The 23,710-nt window shown below is 41.9% G+C and overlaps 1 protein-coding gene across 2 annotated transcripts in view; it reads left to right on the forward strand.

The window, feature by feature from the left end:
- Nucleotides 1-23,710, forward strand: part of ANK3 (ankyrin 3) — a 520,456-nt gene that overhangs the window by 114,586 nt on the left and 382,160 nt on the right. The window contains exon 1 of one of the 2 annotated variants that reach the window (XM_075841158.1): nucleotides 17,424-18,060. The exons of the other annotated variant lie outside the window; for it this stretch is intronic. Within the exon in view, the coding sequence (XP_075697273.1) occupies nucleotides 17,998-18,060 (63 nt within the window). The 5' untranslated portion in view covers nucleotides 17,424-17,997. Of the gene's footprint in view, nucleotides 1-17,423; nucleotides 18,061-23,710 lie in introns of those variants that run through there. 2 annotated transcript variants of the gene reach the window in all.

Genomic DNA, 23,710 nt, shown 5'->3' on the forward strand with positions numbered 1-23,710 from the left:
TTACATAAGACAGGTCTAATCCGGTCAGTTGAAATATGTATTTTTTTATACTGTCTCTACTGTTGTGATTGCAGGGAGGGGAAGATATCACACACACACACCACACACACACACTTTTCTCTTTTGTGTTGTCATTAAGGCCTCATTCACACGACAGGGTCCGAGTGTCGGCCGGGAAAATCGGCCGTTTTTGGCCGATTTTCCCGGCCGGTTTGCATCCGTTCCGATTCCGTTCCGGGCCTTGTTGCCGTTTTTACTGGCCGATTTGGACACGATTTGCATCCGTTTTTTTCCCTGCCTGTCCGTTTTAAAATCGGATGAATTTCATTTAAATTTGTTGCCACACACAGCCCTTTGTAGATAATGCCACAGCCCCCCTGGTAGGTAATGCCACCCAGCCCCCTGTAGGTAATGACGCCCAGCCCCCTGTTGGTGATGCCACACAGCCCCCTGTTGGTGATGCCACCCTGCCCCCTGTAGGCGATGCCACCCTGCCCCCTGTAGGCGATGCCACACAGCCCCCTGTAGGCGATGCCACACAGCCCCCTGTAGGCGATGCCTCACAGCCCCCTGCAGGCGATGCCACACAGCCCCCTGCAGGCGATGCCACACAGCCCCCTGCAGGCGATCCCACCCTGCCCCCTGTAGGCGATGCCACCCTGCCCCCTGTAGGCGATGCCACCCAGCCCCCTGTAGGCGATGCCACCCAGCCCCCTGTAGGCGGTGCCACCCTGCCCCCTGTAGGTGATGCCACCATGCTCCCTGTAGGTGATGCCACCCTGCCCCCTGTAGGTGATGCCACCCAGCTCCCTGTAGGTGATGCCACCAGGTCCCCTGTCGGTGATGCCACACAGCCCCCTGTAGGTTGCACCCATCCCCCCCCCCTTCCAGGAGAAGTCACCATTGCTTTGCATCAAAAGGGCTTTACAGACAAGGACATTGCTGCCTGTAAGATTGCCCCTAAATCAACCTTTTATCTGATCATCAAGAACGTCAAGGAGAAAGATTCAATTGCTGTGAAGAAGGCTACAGAGTGCCCAAGAAAATCTAGCAAGTGCCATGGTCGTCTCCTAAAGAGAATTCAGCTACGGGATCGGTTCAACACCAGTGTAGAGCTTGCTCAGGAATGGCAGTATTGAGGTGTCGGTGCATCTGCACGCATAGTGAAGGCTTTTGGAGGCTGGCCTAGTGTCAAGAAGGGCAGCAAGGAAGCCACTTCTCTCTAAGAAAAACATCAAGGACAGACTGACATTCTGCAGGAAGTACAGGGATTGGACTGCAGAGTACTGGGGTAAAGTTATTTTATCTGCTGAAGCCCCCTTCAAAATGTTTGGGACATTTGGAAGAATGTTTGTCCGGAGAAGAAGAGGTGAGCGCTACCATGAGTCCTGTGTCATGCCAACAGTAAAGCATTCTGAGACCATTCATCCGCAGGGTTTCTTTTCATCCAAGGGAGTGGGCTCACTCGCAATTTTGTCTAAGAACACTTACATGAATAAAGAATGGTATCTAAACATCCTCCAAGAGCAACTTCTCCCAACGATCCAGGAGCAATTTGGTAATGAACAATATTTTTCCAGGATGATGGAGCACCATGTCACAAGGCAAAAGTGATAACTACGTGGCTTGGTGAACAAAACATTGAAATTTTGGGTCGATGGCCAGGAAACACCCCTGATCTAAATCTCATTAAGAACCTGAGGTCAATCCTCAAAAAGCGGGTGAACAAACAAAAACACAGAAATTGTGATAAACGCCAAGCACTGATTAGGCAAAAATGGGCTGCCATCAGTCAGGATTTGGCCCAGAAGCTGATATCCAGCATGCCAGGGTGAATTGCAAAAGCCTTAAAAAAGAAGGGTCAACACTAGAGATGAGCGAAGTTATGATAAGTTCGGTTCGGCTGGTTCGCCGAATTTCTTGAAAAAGTTTGATTCCGACCGAACCTGTAATTCAAGAAAGCCCATAAAAATCGTGTATGGAGCTCCCGTAATGACGGGTGGCTACATGTGTGCACCCGGCATTACAGCAGCGTTGCTAGACGACGTCAGTAAATAGTCACTGTCCAGGGTGCTGAAAGAGTTAACTGATCGGCAGTAACTCTTTCAGCACCCTGGACAGTGAATTCCGATCACAATATAGAGCAACCTGTAAAAAAAAAAAAAAAAAAGACGTTCGTACTTACCGAGAGCTTCCTGCTTCTTCCTCCAGTCCGTCCTCCCGGCCATTGCCTTGGTGACGCGTCCCTCTCGACATCCGGCCCGACATCCCTGGATGACGTTTCAGCCAATATGACCGCTGCAGCCAATGACAGGCCAATCACATGCTGCAGCGGTCACATGGACTGTTGCGTCATCCAGGGATGTCGGGCTGGATGTCAAGAGAGGGACGCGCCACCGTTGCCTTGGTGACGCGTTCCTCTTTCGGAATCCAGCCCGACCTCCCTGGATGACGCGGCAATCCATGTGACCGCTGCAGCCTGGGATTGGCCTGTGATTGACTGCAGCCTATGATTGGCCTGTGATTGGTTGCACCAGTCACTTGGACTGAATCGTCATCCCGGGAGGCCGGACTGGAGGAAGAAGCAGGGAGTTATCGGTAAGTAGGAACTTCTATTTTTTTTACACGTTGATGTATATTGTGATCGGAAGTCACTGTCCAGGGTGCTGAAACAGTTACTGCCGATTGCTTAACTCTTTCAGCACCCTGGACAGTGACTATCTCCTGACGTCGCGTACCGGAAAATCAGTGACTCATAAGCCGGGTTCGGTCAAAACGTGTTCGGCCGAACCCGGTGAAGTTCGGATTCGCTGTGAACCCAACTTTTCACGATGTTCGGACCGAAACCGGGTTCGGTTGTCCCGGTTCGCTCATCTCTAGTCAACACTGTAAATATTGAGTTTTCGCATAAACTTGATGTATTTATCAATAAAAGTTTAAAACTTCTGAAATGCTCATAATTGTACTGCAGTAACCATAGAAACATCTGACTAAAAGATCTAAAAACAATGAAGCAGCAAACTTTGTAAAACTAATATTTGTGTCATTCTCAAAACTTTTGGCCAGGACTGTATTCTAACGAGAAACCACATAGAATTCAGGACACTTCCTGGATTGCAGGACTCTCCGTGCTCACTTGCATACGACGCCCGGAGGAAAAAAAACACTTTTGCGATGGTCGGACTAGGGCAACATAAATGTGTTTGAAAATCTGTCACTCTTCCCTATATAGCGCTATTTGCAGTTTAGGAGTTGAAGATGTGATGTCAGACTCCCATTAAGCTGGCACAGAATACATGTTAGTTACTTATTTCTTCACTACTTCTGACAGCTTGCATGTATAGCGTTCCATATTTTCTATAACAGCTGTAAGCATCTTTCACAGGCCCTGTGTCAAGGTTATTTTGTTGATGAATTTTTTGTATGTTAGACATGTATAGCTGTCCTGTGCACCTGCTCCCTCCACGCATTAGAGGAAGCCATCTTGGCAGCAGGTCCAACATTTGTCACGTTCAGGCTTTCTATTCATTAACAAGTGATATACTCCAATTCTCAGTAATGTCTGTTTTATTTTTAGTTAATTGATAGGATTCTAATAAAAAATGTTTGTCTGCACGCTGAGTAGGAATAAACCGCATTAACGATAAGCTACAAAAGGTGTACAATCGGATATAATTGGCATTAGTGACAATGATATCATAACACATGTACATAAGTGTACCTCACAGAGCCAGGGCCAAATTATAGCGAGGGGACATGCTGCTTGTACCTTTTAGAACTAGAGGTACTCCGCCACACACCCTCTGTGATGGTAAGGGTGGGTCTAGGGGTTATACAGGAGATTTTGTTTCTAAGTCTATTTTGCTAGGTCGGTGTTCAATAAGGGCACTCCTTCCTGACACAGGTTGCTTTGGCAATTTCTGGCCTAGTAGGTAGCAACTGGGTTGCTGACTTTCTACAAGAGCCGGGAGGGTCCTGCCCATTACCCGCATCTCGCTCCAGGACTACAGACTGAGGCCCAACGACAGTGCTGTGGCTTCTCCAGCAGCCTTCGACATCTTCTACTCCAGCAGCTCTCTCCCAATATCACAGGTAGGTTTTTCCTTCTCCATCAGAACACTGATTGGCGGGAACACTGCTGTTTAATACACAAGGCGCCAACCTCAACGTCAGAATGCAGCATAGTTACACTGCGTCGTCCTGGCGCTGTTATTGTGCAGCTTAGAATTTAGCCCAGGTGGCGCCCAGGCTGTACATCTCATAATTTAGTCTGCCAGCGAGCCAACCATCTTTAACCTATACAATTAATGATCACAATGTTAGAATGCATTACACATCAGCACAACATGACCTTCTTAAAGCCAGACCACCTACTGGGGGAAGAAACTCAGTCAAAGGAATAACCAATAATAAATGTAAAGGAATATCCTATATACACTCCATTACTGGCCACATAATACACCACCTAGGGGAGAAGACGGCACTTATTACAGTACTTAAAGACATACTGCATCAACAAAAGTACCACATACTTGGCATACATACAAAATATTGAAGAACACACATAATGTCTGCTTTAAGGGTGGGAATTCTCCACACACCCAGAGCTATTCGATAATCTCTAGCAGAGAAGACCTTGCAAAGTGGCTGCACTTGCGTGTGTGTCTCTCTGTTAAAGTCTAAGGCAGTTCCTGGCTTGGCTGTCTCCGTGAATCGTATAGACTTTAGTGGAAAGAGCCATGCGCATGTGCTGCCATCTCTGCTAAATGTAGCTGAGATAGGGCTCAGTTAGGGTCTGGGTCCCATAGGTTGGATGGGGCTTCTTTGGGCTCAGGGGCCTCAACCAAACTTGATCTAGCCCTGCACAGAGGGTGCCTTTATTTGTACAGAGGACGTGGCAGATTAATATGTACAGGTCTCTAGGTTGTGTTGATCTATAGGAAGCAGGCAAAGAGAACCCCACACATTGCAGGACCCTAGGCAAGTTGTAATATTTGGAGGAGGGGGCTAGGAAATCCGTTTTAACTCATGGCTGTGGTCCGTCCGTTTGGGAACAGTTTTAGTGTCTGCAGTGTTACCGAAGGAAAATTAGGTCAAAATGAAAAGTTGTAAACTTTATGCAAAATATTTTTTTAATGTTTAATACTTCTGTAAAGAATAAGACAGATTGTGTTGACTTTGTTCTCATTAAGAGTTTGATCTAAGGTATTCACAGTCCCAAACATAAAAAGAATCTGCAGATGAAAGACGGCACATCTTTTAAATTGGCTGCATCATAATACGCTATGCCAGTCAACCTGCATATGTTCGACATCTCAGCCACCTAAAAGGTATACTGATATTTTGTAAATGATAGAAATGGCAAATAGGATTAAGTTATATCAGGTCAACCAATATAACATCCCATACTGTCTCCCTATTGATTGAAAAAGATGGCCTGTAGCATAGTTTTTCAACAAGTGATACAAATATCGTAGGTGGCTATGTGCCACAGGTCTTGGGAGAATATGTGATTCCCTCAGGCCATGCACCTGGTCTATTATGGCTGCACTGTTGCATGCTAGTGCCAAACTTGTTGTGGAGGAACTGCTGTAGGGTGGAGTACAGTGAATGGCTCTTTTATGGAGGCACTCTGGCAGAAACATTTGCCAAAGTGTGCACAGTGGGCCACATATTTCTAAAAGTAAAGGTTGAAGATATGCACCCACAGGTTATTTGAATTGCATCAGTTAGTAAAAAAAGCAAAATGGTGTAAAATTATGTCCGGTATGAAATTTTATTCAGAGTCATGAATAAATTATGGCCTTGGGGTTATTTGGCTAATTTTTATTTTTTACTGGGTTTAGAAATGCTGCACTATAGAATTCAATAGGTGAGAGAGTTGACGCGCTTGATTATTGTAACCCACCTATTGGATCAGATTATTACCATGACATTACCAGGGGTCTACATATGTGTTTTATATATTACACCTCACCTATAGGTCATCTGTTTGTATGATCCACACACACACTATAGCAAATAGTTGTCAAGAAATATGAGTGGTTGTAGTTTTCATAGGGGTAGTTGTTTTTATATTTAGAAACTTGGCCAGTGCATTAAAGGCAGAGTGGACATATTTGGTGCCATGCCACAGTGCTTTCAATTACCCTTGCTTCCAGAGAGGGAGGTTCTAGCCTCTGTTGGGCAGTCACATGCTGCACTATGTACGACACAACTTGGCAATATTCCAGCAGAATGGCCTCTAGATACCTCTCACTGTCCTATCTCTATTAAGGCTCATGCCACGGTTTATCCCCTAGGCTGTATTTTCCTAAAAAAAGCAAAATTTTATTGTATATTCTACAAATAACTATTGCTACCAATATTATTTTTCTAAATGTTTAATGATATTATTATTATTATTGTTATTAATAATGGTAGTAGTAGCATTTATGAGAAAAAGCATTCTTTTGTATCCGGTAATACAGGGTTCTCACTGAATACAAGTGCACATAAAAGTATAGTTTTCAGAATTTGTTACATAGTTAGTGGGTTGATAACATAACATAACATAAGTCCATTAAAAAGGAAGGGGTCCAACTGATCAGCTGTTTGAAGGGGCCGCAGCACTCGTATGAGGGCAATAGCCTCTGCTTTGTTTACATGGTTCTCCTCTCCATTAGTACTTGCATGCACCGTTAAATTTCTAGCGGCTGTGCAAGGTATTGCACCACTGTCCCGTTCACTTGAATACCTTGCACAGCCGCTAAAAATGTAACGGCGCGTAGAAGTACGGATGAAGAGGAGAACCATGTAGACAATCAAGAGGCTGTAGTGCTCGTACGAGCGCTGACGTCCCATCAAACAGCTGATCGGCGGGGGCGCCGACAATCTGACGCTCACGATCTAATATTGATGGCTTATTCGAAGGATAGTCCATCACTTTCTATAACCCGGATAACCCCTTTATGTTCACCCTTAAAACAGTTAGACTCCATGCACTCGACCGTATTTTTCATCAGTAATTACGGACCCATTCATTGCTATTGGCCACGGACACCTTTCAGTATTTTTACTGTTGGGTGTCCGTGCTGAAAAAATTATAGTACCTGTCCTATTCTTGTCCGTAATTATGGCAAGGACTCTCCCATAGAAGTCTATGGGAGCTTCCATAAATATGGACGGCCACAGATATGGACGGCCACAGATGTTCACCTGTATACCGTCCGTATTTATGGAAGCGTTGCTAAGCAACATGCTGAAAACAGCATTTGCATCCTCCCTCTTTTGTTACGGATCCGTATATACGGATGGAATCCGGATGCCTACGAATTCGTATTTACGGACAGTATTTCGGGATAGATGAAAATATGGTCGTGTGCATGGGGCCTCAATCTGGAGCAAGGCAAAATCACCTGTCCTAGACCAACTTGCCAAAGAGCAAAATTCTTTCCTGACTTCCTGGCAACTTTCTGCACTAGTACCAGCAACCATACAGTCTTATATTACTCTCTACCTTGTGGCCTATTATGTATGATTCATTTATGTACCCAAAGAGGATCCCTTTAATGTGACAACCGGTTGTGCCATTTGTTCATCTGTAGTAGCTAACATTAAAGAGATTGTCCACTACCGAACAACTGATGACCCATCCACCGTTAGGTCATCCGTATATCATCGGTGCGGATCCGACACCAGGACCCCGCACCGATCAGCTGCTCCGGTGGCCTGCGGGCACCAGATGTTATGGCACAGTATGCAATGTATGTAGCCAGAAGCAGTTGGCTCGGTACATTGCATAGCGGCAGCACTGCAGAACTGTAGCTCTGCTCCTATTCACTTGAATAGGAGCAGAGCTGCAGTACTGCCGCTTAGCCAGTATTCCATGAACAGAGCCAACTGCTTCCGGCATTAGTGTTCGGTGGCCAGAGGCAGCTGGAGCAGTTTAACCGTGCGGGGTCCAGGTGTCAGACCCCGACAGATCATGTACTGATGACCTATCTGGTGGATAGGTCATCAGTTGTCCGGTTGTGGACAACCCCTTTAAGGGCTTCTCCACACGTAACGGAAATGCTGCGTATATTCCGTCCGGAATTGCGAACGGAAAATACACCGTAGAATACAGTAGCAGCAAAGTGAGTGTGAATGAACAAATGTCATCCACCCGCTGCGTAAAATTTCAGTCCTGAATTCACCTTCAGTACGTATTTTTAGTTCCACAACATGTCCATTACTGCTGCGGAAAGTGGACTGAAGTCCTGCGTTTTTTAGAGGAGATGTCACCATCTTGCAGAATTGGAAAAGACTCCGCAAAATTCGCACTATTTTCTGCAGTAAAAAATGCAGGAAATTATGCTGTTTTTCCGCAGCTGATTGCTAGTTTAAGCGAAAATGCTGCAGAAATATTGTGCAGCAATTCCGTTATGTGTGGTCAAGCCCTAAATGTATTTCTTCAAATGAATGTACAGCATTTCTCAATGCATCCAGGTACTTTGTTTCTATGGTTCATTTTACAGGACACAGCACTTCCTGGCTGCATAAAACTCTTCTCATGTTGGCTGCACTGGATAATGGATATAGATCAGTTGGGTTAGTGTTCTTTCTCCGTGCACATCAGATTGAAACTACAATAATTTCATGAGTTAAGAGGGTAGGTCTATCTTTGCAACCAATATTTTTATTGCTCCAATACAGAGTCACCAACATTTTGTCGGTCCCCAAACTTTTGAAGAGCCACTTTCAGATATGGCAGGTAATGTTAAGCCACACTTAATCTTAAAAGCGGAAAAGCCTATTAAGGATATAACCAAGTGATATGGTTCTTATTTAGTGTTGAATGCCAGTGATATGGTTCTTATTTAGTGTTGAATGCCAGTGATATGGTTCTTATTTAGTGTTGAATGCCAGTGATATGGTTCTTATTTAGTGTTGAATGCCAGTGATATGGTTCTTATTTAGTGTTGAATGCCAGTGATATGGTTTTGACCAGGTTACCAAGTTTCAGTAATGGTATGACCTCCCTGAACCCACTAATGCACAATAGTATTTGATGCATGTCGGCCGAACGTGCCGATTTCATCGGGACTGTCCATCTAATGTGCAGGGCGACATCTTAAATCTCACTCCGATGGCAGATGTTCGGCCGAGCCCAGTATTCATCATATGAAAGGGAGGAATAGCTGTCGGTCGATTTGAGATTTGCACTCCTGGACCAAATTTTAACACCGTATTTTATGTGGGGTAATAAGCTATTTAGGGGCTCGGCTATAGGGCATGCATAGCTAGCATTTGCACCTTTACCTCTGTTTCAGAGAGGGCCCTTTAATACATAACGGAAAACAACCCCGCTGACAACCCTAACCTACTTCTATGTGCTGATTTGACTTCTCACCTTTCTCGTACTTTGGTTAGATTATAGGCTCTTTTCCGTTTTTGAGTGGAGAACGCCTTTAAGCAAAATGGTAATCTACCCGCTATCCATACCTCTTTCATCTAAAACACACATACTTCTATAATATCTAATTTCATTTGTATGGAATAGAAATCTCTTTTTATATGGTCTGTAGAGTTCACTAACTGAGAAAAATAACAGTCTGATTGAAGATAATTGTTGGCTCTGTTGGAAGAATCTGATTCTGAAATAACACCATGTATAAAATATTCAGCAGTTCCTGAGCTGTTGACATTCTAGACACCACCTGTTTAGCTATTTACCAGCCTTGTGGAATATACCTGCTGGCTTATAAGGCAATGTTTGGTAGAGGGGAATGTGTGATTTTTCCCATATTTCATCAGATCTCTCGGAATAACTGACAAGTTATCAGAATTAACTTGAAGATTAACTAAACTTTCAAAAAACATGTCATAGAGACGTGTCAGAAGTTTTGATCGGTGGGGGTCTGAGTACTCACCTGAGCGCTTCTGACGCTTAGTTTCTTATTGGGTTTTCTCTGAAAGGTGTGCAGTTGGTGTACGGGCTCATAGACTTTCTATTGAACCTGTACACCAAATGCTCTGCTTTCCGAGAAAAGCCGATCAGAAACGAAGCGGCTCAGTGTTGACCTAAGCGCTTCTACTGCTTAGTTTTAGCAATTGGTGGGGGTCTCAGTGCTCAGACCCTGACCGATGAAAACTTCTGACGTGACTATGACATAACAAAAGTTTTTTGAAAAGTTTAGTTACCCTTCAAAAAAAACAAAGGACCAAACTTTGAATATCGCCATCATATTGTCACCGCCATACAAAGAATATGTCCAGTTACACCAGTCCCTGTTTCCAATGGGACTCACAATCTAATGTCCTTACCTCTCACATGCACTGGGACTTAAGGAATTAAGTTTTAAAGGAATGAACGTATCAGTATGTTTTTTTGCATATGGGATGAAACTGGAGGAATCCCACCCAAGCACAGATCATCTCCGGACCCTAGTGCTAACCCCTGTGTCAGAGAGTTGCTGTGTTTGCTCTGGTCAAAACTGATACAGTGTTATGCCTAGTGCAGGGACCAGGGGGCAGTCATGCGGTCAGAGCCTGCTCTAGGTGTAACTGGTTTTCCCAGAGTTTCCTCCCTACTATAAGAAGTGGAAACCTTCATATAAGGATTAATATGTGAAATACACTACTTATAAAAATTAATAAGGCTCTGTACACATCTGCTTCGGAGGCTTCGTAACGGGCCTCCGTTGCAGGTTTTAATTTTTTCTGGACAAAACAGCACAGCCTGTAGCACCGTTTTGTTTGGAAAAATTACGGAAACGCAACCAAACCATTAAAGTCAGATGCCGTTGGTTTCCGTCATGCGACTGATATGGGCACCGACAAATATTCTGTGTAGATAAGAGGTGTAGGTAATGCACTAAAATATTTGAGAAGGGTTATTTAGTGGTATTGTCTGTCATAGCAGAGTGTATGACCGGTTAGGACTACACATACAGATGGCCTGTTCTGCTTTTCGTTCACTACTACTGCTTTCTGTAGCAAATCTACGTAAATGAGGCTATAATTGGTTGTTTAAAGAATTCTCTAATATATTATAAACCAGTGGTCCACAATTTGTAGCTATCTTGGTGTTCTAAAACCACAACTCCCACCATGTCATAAAAGGTGGTGGTGTTCTTCAATATGCCAAACATATAAAATGGCTAATTACACATTTTTGTTACTAGAAATCAGTAATCTACACTAAAGTTATACAATTTCAATGGCTTATTTCTTAAAGAGGATCTGTCACTAGTTTATTAATTCCCTATCTCCTAACTAGTCTAATAGGCGCTATGATGCTGATAACAACAGTGTGATTTTTTTCTCTCCCAAAAACGTTTAATTTTTCTAAATATGCTAATTTGGCTCTAATAGCCAAATAGGAGGCGACTCTTTCTCTTCACTCTGGGCGGTGTAATGTTTTCTGTATGACGCTGTCCAATCAGCATACAGCTCCTCCCCCTTCACTGCCCAGCAACACAGTGTGATCATATAGTATACATTCACGACTGTTTTCAACTGATGATATCTCCGGTTGTGTCACAGAAGGAACTGCGATCCTGGTGTCATATGACAGATTAGAATCTTATCTTTCATATGACATCAGAACCACAGCCCAAGATATGGCTGCTTTAAGTGGTCGCCCTTCCCTCCAGCCTCAGTCTCCCACACTGTATAAAGCCGCTTCATGCTGATAGGACAGCGTCAGAGGCTGTGAGGAGGCTCCACCTCAGGAGAATCGCTGCTGTTGACGCCCCTTTGTCTAGTATAGCCTCATTTGCATATTTTGACAAATGCTCATAACTTTTAGAATAATAAACATTTTGGAACACAATATTCACTAGCATGATCAGTGTGACGGCGCCTATTAGATTAGAAATGCCCTATCTCCTAGCTAAACTAGTGACAGAGCCTCTTTAAACAACCGGAATTAACCCATAGTGTATTTTTACTATTTCCAGCAGTGAACGCCAGGTTCTGAACATTTTAATCACATTCATCCTTTGTAACTGAATGAGTGAAATTGTTACTAGTAAAGTGCAATCTTCTGTTCTGGTTTGATTTTACAAGAGATGTACAATAAGTGAGTGAGGGGAATCTATGTTGTCATGGCAATGTACAAATGCGCCATAAATTCAGTGCAATGGCAAAATGAATTCTAATAGAATGTAATAGCTGTGCCATTAGCTTTTAGCTCAGACATGTCAAATACGATTGTGTTGCTTGTCTATGATGAATCCTAAGTAATGCAAAACAATATTATCTACAGCACAGTTTGTCAGTCTTTTATTGTATACCTCCCAACATGGCTAATGTCTTTATAAGGGGGCCGTAATCACGATTGGGCTGTAATGTCAATCATTTTTTTCCAGTATTGGTATCAGAGTCGATGGCGCGTATGCTTAAAGCGGTTGTACATGATTAAAAAAACAAACTTGGTTGCTTTCTTCCAAAAATAGTGTCCCTCTTGTCCAAAGGTTGTGTGTGATGTTGCCTCTAAGCACCAATCTCTTCAATGGCGATGGGCTGCAATACCAGACACAACCCATGGAAAGGTGTGGTGCTGTTTCAGGGAGAAAGACATGTTTTTCTTATACTTTACAACCCCTTTATTTGCAGGTTGAAGGAGCAGCTGCAGTGAGTTTAAATAATTTGTGTATTTTAGAAAACCGATTTTCCAATACACTAGTAGGCCATTTTAAGTAAATACGGGGATCCTCATATGTTTGCCAGAGAATAGAGACACTAAAAAAAGAGCACCTCTTGCTCTGGAGGACCCAGCGTGTCCGTACATTACACAGACAGCCCTTTTATTTCTATGGGCAACATGTAGTTCTTTATTTCTCCTGTGGAGGCACTGAATTGGAATGTAACACCTGCTGCCTGGTTCCCCAGCAGATTACAGATTGATAAAGCAGTGGGACACCCTATGTCCAGCTTGCTTTCGAGGGACCTTCTAATAAAACAAGATTGTCAAAAGTGGACAACCCCTTTAAATTATGACTACTTCAAGATGCATAATAAAGTCCAGTTTGCTATTTTAAAAAGTTTCTCATTCCTGTATCAGTGATTGACGCTAATGGCAGATTGTTATAAAAACTTCTCTCCTGTGTCCCTTTGACAACAATCCATGATTCTTTGCTCTTGCACCTTTAGTGTTACCATACTGATACCTAAAATGAAAGCAGAGATCTACCTATAATAATATTGAGCTATTAGATATTTAATAAAAGATTATATATTTTAAAATACACTAAGAGGATTTCGATAAAAAGTTTGTTCAAGTTGTCCTTTAACAGGAAAAGGGGGTGCAATTATTCATAGAGGACGTTTCTATGGCGGAGACAGGGTCGGGATATCTGTATGTATAAAGTGTTTTGGGGGACTTGATAAATATCCCATCAAGATTGCAGCCTGTACAGGTAAGTGGCGTATAAATAACCAATCCTAGTCCAGCTGCTGCAGTTCCAGAAGAACTGATCACATTCATGATCAACTGGACATATTCGCGATCATGAGCACTATGTGTACTATTTTATTTGAGCTCTTTATATGAAACGGTAACATGGTAGCAATCTATCCATTTATTTGAGCTCTGTATATAAACCGTAACATAGTAGCAATCTGAACAAGCGCAGAAAAACTGTGAATTGGCAGAAAGCGGTGGGCCACTTGCAGCATGACAAATTTACTATAATTTGCGCTAGGAGCTATGCAGCGTAACAAGGGGTCCCCTACCCCCGATCAGACTACCCATCCCCCCTTGATTAGACCAAACAAAAAATTGAGCTCACTGCACCACTTTTCCCCCCTCGGATTTCCTTAGGCTCACAGTAGGCCACGGCCCATACTAGATACTGACGCTAGGCAGCATCAGGACCTTGTATATGATGCAGCACTCAGGAGGTTCACATCTGCATTGGAGACTCCACTGGGGTCCTCCGTCACAGATCCCACCAAAACAGTCGGAAGCAATAGCGCAGCATGCTGCGCTATTTCTGGTAAAACCACGGACACCCTGACGGAAACTCGACAGAGCCCATTGAAGTCAAGGGTTTCCATCGGGCGCCGATGGTGTCTATCATACAGCAGATTAGGTGCCTCCAGTATTTTGGCTGTTTTGCTCCTTGCTCCTCTGACAGAACAACAAACACCGACGCAGGCGTTAACAGGCCCTAACTTGTTTCTTTTTGCAGCTCATGATACAGTTTGATATGTTTTTGTAGGTGTTTGCTCCAAATTATTATCCATTAGCCAGCAGACATTCCATTAAAGGAAACTTCAGGCAAAATTACTGCTTAGTGCAGCATCCGAGGGGAAGATGCAGGACCGAGGGTGTCAAAAAACACCAAAGAGATAATCCGTGTACCATGCGCTGGGTGTATACATTTTGCCTGGAGAGATTCTTTAATGTCTTTACTGAGCTGTAGACACTTGGTAGACAGTGCTCTGTATTTGTTATCTGATATATAACACGTTCTTAAATTCACTTTATTCTGACCTCTAACAAGGGCTCTCTGCAGGTAGAATTTCCCTTCATTAACACGTAACGTCTGGATAAGACATGGAAAAGCTTATGTACGAGTGTTGTCGTTTGTATGCATGTCCACAATGGACCAGAGTATGTACTTGAATGAAGTCAAATGTACCAGTCATAGACAAAGATAATATGAGATGATAAACTATTGGGGAAGAATATTAAAAAGCCTCGGTTTATTGTGCTGGAAAAGTCCAGAGGAACTCTGAAAGCTTTTTATCCCATGGTAAGCGCTGAGTATGAATGAATTATGTATAACTGGCAGAGATTCTACATTATTGCATTTGGTTACAGTGTAATCCCTGCCAGACTCTTCTTAATGCCGGTGCCTGTCCCTGATTTCCTATTTAGATATTTTCTGCATGGTTAAAACTCCCATTTGTTTGAAATAAAAACCTATCATCCTAAGTCATGTGATCTTCGTGGAAGACAAAAATTACTCTTTTCACGTCTTAACGGTCTGATATTCTAAAACATGATGATTCATATTTGTTCTATTGATCTACATCTCAGGAGCCTGAATACTGACAAATAAAGAGTGTTCGGTGTTGTAATGTGGAGAAATACCTTTTTTTTTTTGGACTATAAGACACTGGGTGATAAGTTGAAGTCATGGAAGAAAAAACGGAAACCTCTGCCGTCTTATTAACTCTATTAGACAAGGAAACATTTAACGTACTAGGGCATACTTATTAATGCAGTGCACCAGTATGTAACTTTACTAAAACGTATTCATCAAACCGGATGCACGCTGTTTGATGAATATGGCTCAAGCCATACACCCTTTTTTGACATGGTGGTGGTGGTGGTGGGGGCTTGATAAATGTTTGGAAAAATATGCTATCTCTTTAATGCCATTTGGCCAGAGAAGCGCCCTAATGTATCTACTACCTTTTTTTTTCGTCTTTTTTTTTTTTTTCGTCCTTTTTAATTACACATTGAAGAATATCTCTGAAAACATTAACTGAGCACTAGAAATTCTGCAGCTGTCTTAACTGTTCCTGAATGCACAGGGACTATGGTAGGAGATGCAAGATATTGTATGTTATATGTACGATACTTTAATATAGGTTTAATATTCATCCATTCCAACTATTCATCCATGTATGTACTGTACTTACTATATTTGATCTGTTTTGTATATAGCGCAGTATGTCCTGTATACAAAACAAATAAACAGGCTTCCTAAGAAATCCCTTTCTACCGTGAGAAAGCAAATTTCCTTGAGCCTCTCCTTCCACTGCAAAGGCTGAGGGATCAAGCATAACTGAAGTAGGTGCTTCGCTTCTACCCAAGATAGGACTTCCGGGCTTCAGTCAAGCACCTATCACAGTTATGCTCCAACATGCACAGTTTTCTCTCCTTTGTTGTATGAGCGATATGTTCTTTCCCAAGAGAAAGGGATTTCTTAGGAAGCCATGGGAACCCTATAATAGGAAACTTGCTGATATCACCTTCTTATAAGAGTTTGCTCATTCACCTTTTCGAATAATTTTCTTTTCCGATTGATTTTCGTAACTCTTCTTTTCAATCTTTTAACAAGTTTTAGAACTTCAAAACATTTTATGACCTTCCATATAGAAAGAAGTTGACATTTACATTGTTGCCATATAAAGAAAATAGTATTTTTAGATTTCACTCGAGAGTAGCAGTAAGGCTATGTTCACATCTGCATCAGGGCTCCGTTCTGACGTTCCATCTGAGCTTTCTGTCGGAACGGAGCCCTGACTGACGCAAACGGAAACCACATGTTTCCGTTTGGATCATCATTGATTTCAATGGTGACGGATCCAGTGCAAATGGTTTCCGTTTGTCTCCGTTGTGCAGGGGTTCCGTCATTTTGACGAAATGAATACTGTAGTCGATTGCGCTATTGATTCCATCAAAACGACGGAACCCCAGCACAACGGAGACAAACGGAAACCATTTGCACCGGATAGGTCACCATTGAAATCAATGGTGATGGAAACGGAAACCTGTGGTTTCCGTTTGTGTCAGTCAGGGCTCCGTTCTGACGGAAACCTCAGACGGAACGTCGGAATGGAGCCCTGATGCAGATGTGAACGCAGCTTAAGCGTAATAATGTTTCTCTCTCTCATATCCTCCATAAATTGTTCCCATACATTTCACTTTTTTTTGCTTAAATGAAATCCGTTTTGGAGTTAGCCGTGTAGTTTTAATAACATACATATTTTTTTTTAGTTACTCCTCGATGAACATTTGACATTGGCTTATTGACTGATTTAATACAGATTAATGAAAATACGTTTATTTACATTTATCAATGTTATAGACGTAACTAAACTGGAGCTAAACCCGCTTATTAATTGGTAAATCCGGACTGATCGCTATTGGCTGAATGATTGTCCATCTGACAACGATCATGCTTTAACTTCTGGGACTGAAGGTGGGTGAGGGGCATTCTGAAATTCCTGCTGTGGGCACCATGTAAGCTTTTCCCATCCCTTACTAAAGGGGTGCCAACAGCAGGACACCCAGCGTTCAGCTTATTGTTGGGGAACAATTATAAAAATAAAGGATTGTTGAAAACGAACGGCCCCTTTAAATAATAAAGAAAATATGAACGATACAGAATGCAAAACATTCTGGAGAAACCCTCATCATATTGTCACCAGGAGCCCATAATCATCTGTTTCGGGACATACTATAATACAAATAATGCTAATGGCCCTTGAAGTCCCAGTAGATGGCTTCTCTCCAATAACATGCTAACTTTTGCTAAAATTTATCAGCCCCAACCGATCTTATCGTATGATAATAAAGCTTTAGACACGTTGACATCCTTCCAATGGGGGTGTAAACTAGCGATGGGTAAAATGAAACTCCATTTACCAATAGTTTGATGTAACTTGATTGTTTTGCTCGCCCTACTGGTGGAATCAGCCTGGGAGTGGCTTTAAAGGGAGAGGGAACGTGAGTGCTTCTCTTCTGTCATGCCTTGATGCATTTCGCACATGTGTTAGGATCAAGACGCTCGCTGCAATCAGTGAAATTTCCATTCACTTTCCAGTCCACAAGAGAAAAAAAAAAGAGCAGATCATCCAGCGAGGAAAGCTTCTCCGACTTGTCAGCATTCTGCAGCTCATTCCTGTTCTGTGCTCGTCAATACCATTTAAAGCCTGGAAACACAGTTGGGAGAGCGCGGCTTTAAAGCCTGATTCCAATTGACTTCAGGGATATAGTGTAGTTAATGCCGGATGGGGTTAACGCTCATTTATTTAAAAGAATAATAGTCTTTTGTGTCAGGGAAACTCCCAGTTTTTTTTTCCTCCCTTTAAGCCTAGGCAGCGAGCATGGGCACTTTCTGTCTGTGCAGCTGGAAGTAAAGACTGTCGAGCCATCAGCTTCAAAGCAGCACTTGTCTGTGACATATCGGGAGAAGGACTTTGGGTTTCTGTGTTTTGATTTCGCTCGTTGGCTTTGGATGTTGGAATATAAAGGAGCAGCGATCCCTTTACTTACATTATACCAGTAAAATGAGTGAAGAACCCAAGGAGAAAATTTCCAAGCCTGCACATAGGAAAAAGAAAGGAAAAAAGGTAACAGATCTCTCTGCTATTTGCATTGTGATTACTGTCATCAACATAATAATAATCTATGCAGAAAGGAAGACGTTATCCCATAAGATGCTGGTTGTATATGATGGTGTCGGCTGGGTGTGTACATAGGAGGAAAACGGTAAAGGATTAATGTGCCATAATACAGACACACCTTCACATGGGCGATCGTATTCATGTTCTGCTGATATCATGGAGAATATCACAGAATGGACTTCTTATTTATTTATTATATTCATCTCAATCAAATGCCCATATAGCTTGGAGAACTTTCTGTTATGGGCTGCTTTGGGGTTCTGAAGGAGCCCACAGGCTGTTTGGGCTTTGATGTCTATCAATATATCCTGTACATTGCCCATCACTGCGAGATGGTACCTGATGGACTCGGATTAGCGAAATGTATTGAGATGATGCCTTGTAAGCACATATCATGGCAGGATTGTATTTTATAGCCGTGCACTCATGAATATTGCTTTGTGCAAACAGGTGCTTTGTCCATTGAGTTTGATATTGCATAAATGGAGGGCATGGGTAGTAAAAGAAGTGGGAAAATCTGATATATACATACATCTATATATATATATATATATATATATATATATATATATATATATATATATATATTTCCATTCTGCATCTATGTATATACCAGATTTTCCCATTTCTTTTACTACCCACACCCTCTATATATATATATATATATATATATATATATATATATATATCTCCAGTAGAGATATGTGTGTGTATGCATATATATATATATATATATATATATATATGTGTGTATGTGTATATATAATATATATGTATGTATGTATGTATGTATGTGTATATATATATATATATATATATATATATATATATATATATATATATATATATAGCAAATTTACAGGAATGGTTGTCATAGCCCCCACTAACCACTCCTATTCCTCAACTCAATTTTAATACTGTGAAATTCTAAGCTGGTAAATGGGAATCGCCAAGATACAAATCATCTCGGTGTGAAATGCAATCATGGCACCACCTGTTTTTCTGTTCCGCATGAATAATTACAACTTTTTTTCTATTAAAGCTCTTCCATGCTGTAATGGTTTTAAAGGATTATATCAAATTTGGATAGTCATTTTCCACATTACTGCCTTACTGTTTTTGCACATCTGACTCCGCCTTAGACACACCTCTTTTTATGACATCACCTTTTTTTTTTTTTTACTGTTGATTTCAAGGTGAATGCAGCCTATTCGTACCACATTGGACTGATGTTTTTTTGCCTGAATATAATCGTAATAGGGGGCTGAACGTGGATAGCGTTATAGACATGGTTTGATGCAAAAAGGAAAATTGGTAGATGTAGCAGAGTTGAATTTGTCATTTAATACTTTTGAGGCTGCGTCGTTTGTGCATCGGGATAACTCCTTGAGTTTTGTAGTGGATTTGCCTGCAGTCCTATGTAAAATAATACTTAAGACATTGTAATATCACAGTGAGTTGTGCTAACTGACATGCTCATCTCTGCTGCTTGTGATAAAAACAGGTCTATGTCTAAATCTATAGAAACACACTATGATCACTATAACTGCTTAGTACCAAAATAATGCTCTATATCACATGTTCAGCATGTCAGGGGGCTCGCTCTCTAGTGTTGAGATGTTTTTTGATGGCCTGATACGCAAAACTGGAAGAACTGCTTTGTTTACTCTTGGAATGGGGGATGCCCATTGTGATGGCAAAACATTGGCAAAGACTAAAATATCATTCTCATTTCAGACTTCTCAAGGGCGACCTTTCCTGTAAATTCAGCTCATGTTGTAATATCATAGAAAATATAAAACTGCTCGCAATAAATGCATACAGTATAATTCTATTATTCTACCATTATTCATTGAGGTGCCCCTGATTTTCTGGCTTTGGGAAGATATTGGAAATGGTGACTTTATATAGTCCAAAGTTTGGCAATAAATCTGTATTTATTGTTTATGAATATACCTATAAAAACAGTCAAATTACAACTTTAGCTCTGCTACAGGTGTGTGTGTTGATAGATAAACAATAAGATGTATCAGAGCTGAATTTGTCTATTTACGGACCTTTTTTGTACAGTGCGTTTAACAGGTTTCTCTGATGAAGGCATTTTATGATACAGCCGCAGGATACAGGGAACCTCAAAGTCTGATCAGTGGGTTGGGGGGGGGGGGGGTACACACTTAGGCATTACCATATCGCTCATATGCATGTACAGCCACTTTCTGCATGGAACAGGCACTCGCATACTTTGGACCCGCATCAGGCCTTTATGGCATATCCAATAGAACTACATGCAGATCCATGGGTGATACATTATGACGATGACCAGCTCAGCTCTGCCAAGGAACTCTGCTACATTTGTGTGCACTTACTGTGTATATGTGTGTGTGTGTGTGTATATATATATATATATATGTATTCTAGAACTCTACGTATAATAAAATGGTTCAACAATCTTCTACTAAGGCATCATGCACACAACTGTTGTATTCCTTGGTGTCCTATATGTGTTTTTTGTGGATAGAATACTGAACCAGTAATATTTTGGGGGCCATGCACACAACCAATTAATTTTTTATTTTTTTTCTGCAGTTCATTTTATCAGTTCCGTAAATGATAGGACAGGTCCTATTCTTGTCCGTATTTGCTATCCATCTCGCCCAGTCTAGTGTACTGGTCCGCAAAAAAAAACCTGGACAGCACACGGAAGCCACTAGGCTCCATGATCTGCGATCTGCACAACGGCAACAGCCGTGTTCTACCATTTAGAAGCAGCGGGGTTCTTCTGTACATTAGCAGGTTTGCTGTGACACAGATTGCGTTTGGTATTTGTTCCTTGTTTAGATGGAGCGCACTTGTCGATCATGTCGCTCTTGTGAAAGGTATTTAATGTATCATCTACCTGGAGTCTGACGACTTCTCTGTCACAGGAGTAATATTATATGGCACTTCTAGTATTTGACAGTAAGTCTCCACTTTAAATGTTTCCTCACATTTTCCCTAAATCTGATGCAGTCATAACAATTAGGGGGATATGATTGACAAAAGTCGGTTTAAGGATTGATTTGCCTTTAGCTTTGTTCGCTGCCTGTAAATCAGTGTGAATATGCAGTAGACAATATTTCTTAAAGAGGCTCTGTCACCAGATTTTGCAACCCCTATCTGCTATTGCAGCAGATAGGCGCTGCAATGTAGATTACAGTAACGTTTTTATTTTAAAAAAACGAGCATTTTTGGCCAAGTTATGACCATTTTTGTAGTTATGCAAATGAGGCTTGCAAAAGTCCAAGTGGGTGTGTTTAAAAGTACAAGTCCAAGTGGGTGTGTATTATGTGCGTACATCGGGGCGTTTTTAATACTTTCACTAGCTGGGCGCTCTGATGAGAAGTAACATCCTCTTCTCTTCAGAACGCCCAGCTTGTGACAGTGCAGATCTGTGACGTCACTCACAGGTCCTGCATCGTGACGGCCACATCGGCAGCAGAGGCTACAGTTGATTCTGCAGCAGCATCAGCGTTTGCAGGTAAGATCGACTTACCTGCAAACGCTGATGCTGCTGCAGAATCAACTGTAGCCTCTGCTGCCGATGTGGCCGTCACGATGCAGGACCTGTGAGTGACGTCACAGATCTGCACTGTCACAAGCTGGGCGTTCTGAAGAGAAGAGGATGTTACTTCTCATCAGAGCGCCCAGCTAGTGAAAGTATTAAAAACGCCCCGATGTACGCACATAATACACACCCACTTGGACTTGTACTTTTAAACACACCCACTTGGACTTTTGCAAGCCTCATGTGCATAATTACAAAAATGGTCATAACTTGGCCAAAAATGCTCGTTTTTTAAAAATAAAAACGTTACTGTAATCTACATTGCAGCGCCTATCTGCTGCAATAGCAGATAGGGGTTGCAAAATCTGGTGACAGAGCCTCTTTAAGTAATGAATGCTATATAATCAATTGTGGTTGCACAGCATAGCATCTAATGTATAGAAAGCATTAATACTGTGTAAGCAGTCAAGCATTGCCCCAGGGAGAGAGAATTTTGGTCTATTAAATACATTGCAGTCCATGGCACATGTGCCCCCTCGTTATGTCATGGACCGTAAATACTACTGGAGAATTTCTATAACCTTGTAAATATCCGATCAGATTTCATTTAAATCACTTAGCATAGTTACATAGTTACATAGTTACATAGTTAGTACGGCTGAAAAAAGACACATGTCCATCAAGTTCAACCAAGGGAAGGGAAAAGGGAAGGAAAAATTTCTACACATACAGATGTGCGATCAGCATCTATTCCTGCCTCTTCATTTTTATTTTGTTTTTAAATATAAAAATACTGAAAAAAAGGCTTAAAGGGGCTTTCCCAGGAAATACTCTTAAGGCTTATTGGCTACATATACCAAAAAAGTAAAAATCGGTCAGACTGGTTCCATGCATGCACAGTTATTGTTCAGCAAAGTCATTAGGAAATATTCAGAGAAAAGCTACGTGGGCACAAGTGTCGGGACTCCTCCACCATGGAACGGGACCAGGTACCGCTATTCTTGGGACTGGTGAGGTTTCCAGCATTTATATCTCATCTCTAGTCAATAATCCTGCATTACAGCCTGTATTATAGGCCAGAGCAGCATTCATAATTCTGCTGTTTGGTATTGTAAACAGACAACCACTAAGAGCAGTTGAAAAGATACTTTTTAATACATCAGGTAATCTATTCTATATTTTTAAAAGCTTGTTTGAAGGCTGATTTATTTATTTATTTTTGAATTGGTTTAAAATTCAACCAATCAAAAATCACGATCAGTCAAGTGTGTACTTTGATGCAAATCTGTATGGAGATGCCACAGCAGGTGAGTTTGCCAGCAGATTACTCAATCTGGGGAATGGAGATGTTCAAGTTGACAATGGGATCTGATCAGCTTCCATGATGATTTCGCAAATTTAATAATACCAGCAGAGTGCTCCCATATACAATAATACCAGCAGAGTGCTCCCATACATAATAATACCGGCAGAGTGCCCCTATACACAATAAAACCAACAGAGTGCCCCCATACCTAATACCAGCAGAGTACCCCATACACAATAATACCAGCAGAGTGCCACCATACATAGCAATACCAGCAGAGTGCCCCATACATAACAATACCAGCAGAGTGCCCCATACATAACAATACCAGCAGAGTGCGCCCATACACAATAATACCAGCAGAGTGCCCCATATACCATAGTACCAGCAGAGTGCCCCCTAATACAATAATACATGCAGAGTGCCCCTAATACAATAAAACATGCAGAGTGCCCCCATACATAATACCAGCAAAGTGCCCCCATACACAATAATACCAGCAGAGTGCCCCCATACACAATAATACCAGCAGAGTGCCCCCATACACAATGATACCAGCAGAGTGCCCCCATACACAATGATACCAGCAGAGTGCCCCCATACACAATGATACCAGCAGAGTGCCCCCATACACAATGATACCAGCAGAGTGCCCCCATACACAATGATACCAGCAGAGTGCCCCCATACACAATGATACCAGCAGAGTGCCCCCATACGAAATACTACCAGCAGAGTGCCCCCAT

Source organism: Rhinoderma darwinii, chromosome 11 (assembly GCF_050947455.1).
Source record: "Rhinoderma darwinii isolate aRhiDar2 chromosome 11, aRhiDar2.hap1, whole genome shotgun sequence".
In the NCBI taxonomy this organism is placed as follows: Eukaryota; Metazoa; Chordata; class Amphibia; order Anura; family Rhinodermatidae; genus Rhinoderma; species Rhinoderma darwinii.